At 40.1% G+C, this 8,211-nt stretch overlaps 1 protein-coding gene across 6 annotated transcripts in view; it reads right to left on the minus strand.

Moving 5' to 3' along the window:
- The window catches only part of LOC128653800 (CYFIP-related Rac1 interactor A), a 200,658-nt gene that overhangs the window by 110,080 nt on the left and 82,367 nt on the right, over nucleotides 1-8,211 (minus strand). For 4 of the 6 annotated variants that reach the window (XM_053707311.1, XM_053707313.1, XM_053707312.1 and 1 more), the window contains one exon: nucleotides 6,833-6,913. Coding sequence is in view for 1 of the 6 variants with exons in the window: in XM_053707314.1 (XP_053563289.1) it covers nucleotides 6,833-6,902 (70 nt within the window). In the remaining 5 variants the exon portion in view is untranslated. The other 2 variants (XM_053707310.1, XM_053707309.1) reach the window with 2 other exon arrangements.

Here is an 8,211-nt window from a genome sequence, read left to right on the forward strand (position 1 = left end):
ATAAACTGCCTATTAGCAGCACAGATAAAAGAATTAACAACCCTCAAGGCCGTAAATCTTTTCTGGGTAATGTCGAGGGGATCCTCCACCCCGATCAAATCTTATAAGGAGTCACACCAGAAGGTAGTTTCTCCAGTAACCGCGGCAACAGCAGCCACTGGTTGAAACAGATCCCGTATGTTGAAAACATCTTTCTTAACAGAGTTTCCATCTTTTATCCATGGGCTCTTCAAATGAAAAACTATCCTCAAGCGGGAAAGTAGTCCGTTTAGCAAGGGTGAAGATAACTCCATCCCATTTGGGAACGGAACCTCACCATTCCATTGAGAGTCCAGGACCGGGGACAATTTGTTAAACGGAGAAGAGGGGAAAAAGGAATCCAATCCTGTCCCATTCATTCTTAATAATGTTCGCCATCTAACAGGAGCAGAGAAGGATAAGGTACCACCCTGTCCTCAAACTCTATCCAATTTAGGAATTAAAGGTTCATCAGGCAATTTGGCCTCCGGAACCTCTGAATTCTCCAAAATCTTCCTTTAGAAGAAAGCGCAAATTCCTAAACTAAAGTCTGGTTCCTCCACAGCCTGAGGTTTAGAGGCAGCAGACTCCAACCCAGAATGTTCATACTCTGAAGTCTCAGAAAGAAATTCAACCCTCAGTTAAATCCAATAAATTATCTGATGTACTCTGGGAAGGAGTGCAATATGTAACCTTTCGCTTGCGTTTAGAGGGGTGATGTAAAGCACTAAAGGCTGCAGACACCGCCGTCTGAACTGCGCAGTAACGTCTGGTAAAAAAAAAGCCCCCTCCAGATGGAGGATCAGAAATGCTATGGGAAAATTGCATGTGTAGAGATATAAGAATGTAGGGTACACACCTCACTGGACGACAACTCCTCAGAGCTAGACGGCTCCGTGGTATCAAACATGTATGATATGATAATAATAAAAATCTTATTTTATTAAAAAAAGACACCCTTATACCCCAATGGCTGGGTCACTCACCACCTCCTATGACCCAGACAGTACAGAGATTTATGACTCCTCTCTGATAAACACCCGGTCAGGAAAAAGGGAATGAATCACATGGTGCACAAAGCATGACTGTCCCTGCTATGAGAGAAAGCGCGCCAAGCTTGTAAGCTGCATGGCTCTCAAAGTAAAAGTGAAACCTGTATATTCCATAACAGCCTATGAGCCCATAAAATCTCACACATAAAAGTAGCATAAAATCAAATGAACATATAAGATTATTCCCCCCTGTTCAATAATCCCCCTAAGGAGATATTAACCCTTGATTCTATACAGATAAAAGGAGTCACACTGTGACCCTGACTTCTTGCGTTATCATACATATATGAAACTCGGCAACGCTGATTGCCTATAGAGCTGTTAATATGAGTCGGGATGGTTTCGCAGAAAAACTCTCCCTGCATCTCTGGACTCTAAATTTCATCCATGCTCTCACTGAGAGGCTGACAGGACTACTTAAAACTCCAGTCCCATCTTGAAGAGTACTACCCTCCTGGCTGGGTGTCTTTGCCTCCTCCTGGTGGCCAGGTTCAGTATTTACCACAAGTAAGGAATGCAGCTGTGGACTCTTCCCATATTAAGATGGAAATCCCATTAATTATAAGCGCAGATAAAGGGTTATTGTATAAGGAGCGAATATAGGAAACAAAAGGACCTTTCAAACCAAACTGCCCTAAGGATTCATAAAGATGATCCAAATTAATGGAATCAAATGCCTTTTCTGTGTGTACAACAACTATGGCCTTGTCCTCCTTAAAAAAACACTAATTTTTTCTTTTTCATGTTATAATAATCAAGAGTCAATAATAATTTGCGTAAATTAGAAAAGGTAGATTGTCCCTTTATGAATCCTGTTTGGTCATTATGGATCAAATTTGTAATAATATTTTGAAGTCTTGAAGCTAGTATACTGGCTAAAATCTTGTAGTCTGCGTTCAAAAGAGATATAGGGCAATAAGAGTCTAGTTGTTTTCTCTCTGTCACTGTATTCACTCTGTCACAGTGCTCACATTCTCTATCTCGGTGCTCTCATTCTCTCTGTCACTAAGCTCTCATTCTCTCTGTCACTAAGCTCTCATTCTCTCTATCACTAAGTTCTCATTCTCTCTGTCACAGTGCTCTCATTCTCTCTGTCACTAAGCTCTCATTCTCTGTCACTGTGCTCTCATTCTCTCTTTCAGTGTGCTCTCATTCTCTCTATCACTAAGCTCTCATTCTCTCTATCAATAAGTTCTCATTCTCTCTGTCACTAAACTCTCATTCTCTCTATCACTAAGTTCTCATTCTCTCTGTCACAGTGCTCTCATTCTCTCTGTCACAGTGCTCTCATACTCTCTGTCACTAAACTCTCATTCTCTCTGCCACCAAGCTCTCATTCTCTCTGTCACATTGCTCTCATGCTCTCTGTCACTAAGCTCTCATTCTCTCTGTCACCAAGCTCTCATACTCTCTGTCACTAAACTCTCATTCTCTCTGTCACTAAGCTCTCATTCTCTCTGTCACATTGCTCTCATGCTCTCTATCACTAAGCTCTCATACTCTCTGTCACATTGCTCTCATTCTCCCTGTCACTAAGCTCTCATTCTCTCTGTCACTAATCTCTCATTCTCTCTCTCACAGTGCTCTAATTCTCTCTGTCACTGTGCCGTCATTCTCTCTGTCACTAAGCTATCATTCTCTCTGTCACTGTGCTCTCATTCTCTCTGTCACTAAACTCTCATTCTCTGTCACTAAACTCTCAATCTCTCTGTCACAGTGCTCTCAATCTCTCTGTCACTGTGCTCTCATTCTCTCTGTCACTGTGCTCATATTGACTCTGTCACTAAGATCTCATTCTCTCTGTCACTAAACTCTCATTCTCTCTGCCACCAAGCTCTCATTCTCTCTGTCACATTGCTCTCATGCTCTCTGTCACTAAGCTCTCATTCTCTCTGTCACCAAGCTCTCATACTCTCTGTCACTAAACTCTCATTCTCTCTGTCACTAAGCTCTCATTCTCTCTGTCACATTGCTCTCATGCTCTCTATCACTAAGCTCTCATACTCTCTGTCACATTGCTCTCATTCTCCCTGTCACTAAGCTCTCATTCTCTCTGTCACTAATCTCTCATTCTCTCTCTCACAGTGCTCTAATTCTCTCTGTCACTGTGCCGTCATTCTCTCTGTCACTAAGCTATCATTCTCTCTGTCACTGTGCTCTCATTCTCTCTGTCACTAAACTCTCATTCTCTGTCACTAAACTCTCAATCTCTCTGTCACAGTGCTCTCAATCTCTCTGTCACTGTGCTCTCATTCTCTCTGTCACTGTGCTCATATTGACTCTGTCACTAAGATCTCATTCTCTCTGTCACTAAGCTCTCATTCTCTCTGTCACTAAGCTCTCATTCTCTCTGTCACTAAGCTCTTATTCTCTCTATCACTAAGCTCGCATTCTCTCTGTCACTAAGCTCGCATTTTCTGTCACTAAACTCTCATTCTCTCTGTCACATTGCTCTCATTCTCTCTGTCACTAAGCGTTCATTCTCTCTATCACTAAGCTCTCATTCTCACTGTTACTGTGCTCTCATTCTCTGCCACTAAGCTCTCATTCTCTGCCACTAAGCTCTCATTCTCTGTCACTAAACTCTCATTCTCTCTGTCACTAAACTCATTCTCTCTGTCACAGTGTTCTCATACTCTCTGTCACAGTGCTCTCATTCTCTCTGTCACAGTGCTCTCATTCTCTCTGTCACAGTGCTCTCATTCTCTCTGTCACTAAGCTCTCATTCCCTCTGTCACTAAACTCTTATTCTCTCTGTCACAGTGCTCTCATTCTCTGTCACTAAGCTCTCAGTCTCTTTGTCACTAAGCTTTCATTCTCTCTGTCACTAAGCTCTCATTCTCTCTATCACAGTGCTCTCATTCTCTCTGTGACTGTGCTCTCATTCTCTGTCACAGTACTCTCATTCTCTCTGTCACTAAACACTCATTCTCTCTGTCACTACTCACTAAGCTATAATTCTCTCTGTGCCTGTGCTCTCATTCTCTCTGTGACTGTGCTCTCATTCTCTCTGTCATTATGGTCTCATTCTCTATGCCACTACTAAGTTTTCATTCTCTCTATCACTGAGTTCTCATTCTCTCTGTCATTAAGGTCTCATACTCTATGTCACTAAGCTCTCATTCTTGCTGTCACTGTGCTCTCATTCTCTCTGTCACTAAACACTCATTCTCTCTGTCACTAAGCTCTCATTCTCACTGTCACTAAACTCTCATTCTCTCTGTCACATTGCTCTCATTCTCTCTGTCACATTGCTCTCATTCTCTCTGTCACTAAGCTCTCATTCTCTATCACTAAGCTCTCATTCTCTGTCACTGTGCTCTCATTCTCTCTGTCACTGTGCTCTCATTTTCTCTGTCACTGTGCTCATATTCACTCTGTCACTAAGCTCTCATTCTCTTTGTCGCTAAACTCTCATTCTCTCTGTCACCAAGCTCTCATTCTCTCTTCACATTGCACTTATTCTTTCTGTCACTAAGCTCTCATTCTCTCTCTGTCACTAAGCTCTCATTCTCTCTGTCACTAAACTCTCATTCTCTCTGTCACTAAACTCTCATTCTCTCTGTCACTAAGCTCTCATTCTCTCTGTCACTAAACTCTCATTCTCTATCACTAAGCTCTCATTCTCTCTGCCACTAGACTCTCATTCTCTCTGTCACTAAACTCTCATTCTCTCTGTCACATTGCTCTCATTCTCTCTGTCACATTGCTCTCATTCTCTCTGTCACTAAGCTCTCATTCTCTATCACTAAGCTCTCATTCTCTATCACTAAGCTCTCATTCTCTCTGCCACTAAACTCTCATTCTCTCTGTCACTAAACTCTCATTCTCTCTGTCACTAAACTCTTATTCTCTCTGTCACATTGCTCTCATTCTCTCTGTCACTAAGCTCTCATTCTCTCTGTCAGTAAGCTCTCATTTTCTATCACTAAGCTCTCATTCTCTCTGTCACTAAACTCTCATTCTCTCTGTCACTAAACTCTCATTCTCTCTGTCACTAAACTCTCATTCTCTCTGTCCCTAGACTCATTCTCTCTGTCACTAAACTCTCATTCTCTCTGTCACTGAGCTCTCATTCTCTCTGTCACTGAGCTCTCATTCTCTCTGTCACAGTGGTCTCATTCTCTCTGTCACAGTGCTCGCATTCTCTCTGTCACTAAGCTCTCATTCTCTTTGTCACTAAGCTCTCATTCTCTCTGTCACTAAGCTCGTATTCTGTCTGTCACATTGCTCTCATTCTCTCTATCACTAAGCTCTCATTCTCTCTATCACAAAGCTCTCAGTCTCTCTATCTCAGTGCTCTCATTCTCTCTGTCGCTAAAATCTTATTCTCTCTGTCACTGTGTTCTCATTCTCTCTGTCACTAAGCTCTCATTCTCTCTGTCACTAAACTCTCATTCTCTCTGACACTTAATCTAATGCTCTTTATCATCTGAAGTTTAATTCTAATACTCTTAATATCCTTTATTTGTTAAAGGGACATGAAACCCAATTTTTTTCTTTCATGATTTAGAAAGAGCATTCAATTTTAAACAGCTTTCTAATTTACTTCTATTATCTAATTTGCTTAATTCTCTTGATATCCTTTGCTGAAAAGCATATCTAGATAGGCTCAAAAGCTGCTGATTGGTGACTGCACATAGATGCCTCATGTGATTGGCTCATTGATGTGCATTGCTATTTCTTTAACAGAGGATATCTAAAGAATCAAGCAAATTAGATAATAGAAGTAAATTGGAATGTTGTTTTAAATTGTATTTTGTACCTGAATCATGAAAGAAAACATTTGGGTTCAGTGTCCCTTTAATTATCAACACATTCTGCGGCACTATTTCATGGTATCTCATTATATATATCAATTCTAGTACCAAAGGACCTGAACATAGCTACATATATAAATTGAATCAACTAGAAATACTGCATGGATACAAATAAACTCTAAATACCATACCACCCTAACATTTTAAAAATGTAATTTGATAGAGTGCCGATATTAACAGAAAACACTAATCAGTAATGAAGATAAAAATAGACAGAAACACGAAAAGACAAAGCTTTAAACTAATCACACATAAGCAAAATCAGGTGCAACTGAGCTTTAATGCAGCAGATTTCAGAAATGTATGTTATTTGTTCCCCACACTCCCCATATATTGCCCTGGTCATACACACGGTCAGTCATTCCAATACCCCCCTTTTTTTTAGCACTGTCTATTGTCTACATTCATAGTGGACGTTTCTCATCTGTGACACAATGTTGTATGAGTCCTCTGTACTTAGAGGAAGAGAAAGTCTGCAAATTGAGAATATGGTTCCATCAAATAGTTCATCACTTTAAAGTTTTGGCTTCACTTACTGTAAATAAATCCAGTCATTAGAGCTATCCCTAATTCAGCTCTCCTTTGTGTGTGTATCTTGACAACTCTCCTAGACTGGACATCTCCAGTACTTCTGTTACCCAAGGAAGCTGATTCTATAAAATCTAGAGTGCTCTGTTAAACTTTAGTGTATGAGAGCCATAGAATTGGAAATATTTGTGCTACTAGGGAGAGCTTTGGAATATTTTTGAATTGGTTTGATTGACACCAAACCTATAAATGAACATACCTCAATTATTTCAGATCCCTTCTCATTTACTCATATTCAATCTTCCATGTAATTCCTCTCATGCCTATCTTGTTCTCACTTCCCCCTCACATTCATGAGTACCACTCTCACGCTTTCTCTAAACAGGTTATGTGTTTAATATAAATGTAACTTACTTTCAAAATCCAGGAAAAAATGAGGACAGTTTTCTAAATCTTTGCCCAAAACCTTAATGAGGTTTCCCATGACCTGTAGACCTGAGGGAAACAGAGACAACAGTTTACATTTAGATGTTTGTCTGTATATGTGTGTATGTATGAATGTGTATCTGTATACATATATATGTGTGTGTGTGTGTGTATCTGTGTTTCTGTTTGTGTGTTTATGTTTGTGTATCTGTGTTTGAGTGTAGATGTGTGTCAATATATGTATATGTGTGTTTATAAGTGTGTATGTGTGTGTGCATAGTGTGTTTGTGTGTGTAACCTCATCTCATATGCATGTGATGTGACAGACAGTGTTTGTCTTCCTGCTGCACCTGTCACAGTGTCTGTACCTCCCTGAAACGCGTTTGATATGGCACCAAATCTTACATGTTGCTTTATAAGAAGATTTCTCTTGGGCTCACGCAGCGGAAATACAGTTTTTTGTTACCACTTCTGTTTTTATCTATGTCTGAGTGACAGGAGGAAGCTGCGAGTCAGTGTGTATTCTCTGCACTTCCTGTGTGATAGCCGCTTTCTGCTTGGCCCTAAAACCTAGCAATGCTTACACAGACATCTTATCATGGGCTACTGTGGAAGTGAGAGTTTGTAAGAAACAGTTCAACCAAGGAACAACTAAACAATCTGAAACAAATGTTAAGATATAAAAAAAAATCTACAAAAATGTTACCAAATACATTAAGATGTACAGTTTGGTATACACTGTAATCTAATACATCACAGCCAGACCAGTTACACTGTATAATTATAGGCATGTTGCTTATATACATAGTACTGGCAGGGTGTCCAGGTGTCCAGTGTTTAATTGGACAGTCCAGTATTTTGACTGGCTGTCTAGTAAAATATTTGTAAAAATACTATACACTTATAAGATAATGTCCACTTTGAGACCTGATTTTGGCAAACGGCTGGTGATGGCCTACAGGGCTGTAAGTCTGATCTTAAGGGTGATACAGGAATATATCTGAAAGTGAATGTAGGAAATGCACTCTGAGCTGAGATTTGATCACCCCCCCCACACCACACACACACACACACACATACAGTACTTTTGTGTAGGATCATTGGCTGCCCTAACTACAGGGCCAAGGGTGTGATTAGTTTACTTTTCATGTTTTTATGGTTTACTGCTCAGCATCATTTTATAGTGAGCAAAATCCAGCATTTAACCTATTTGCTATCAGTACATAGTTGCAACAAAGGCATAATGGCTACACGTTTGTTAAATAAACAATGTATTTATTTATTTATTGTGTATGTATTTATTTGTTTTAGTCTCAGGAGCTGCATTATCAAGCTCCGAATGGAGCTTAATGCCCCTGTTTCCACAC

The sequence above is a fragment of the Bombina bombina genome, chromosome 3, assembly GCF_027579735.1.
Source record: "Bombina bombina isolate aBomBom1 chromosome 3, aBomBom1.pri, whole genome shotgun sequence".
NCBI lineage: Eukaryota > Metazoa > Chordata > Amphibia > Anura > Bombinatoridae > Bombina > Bombina bombina.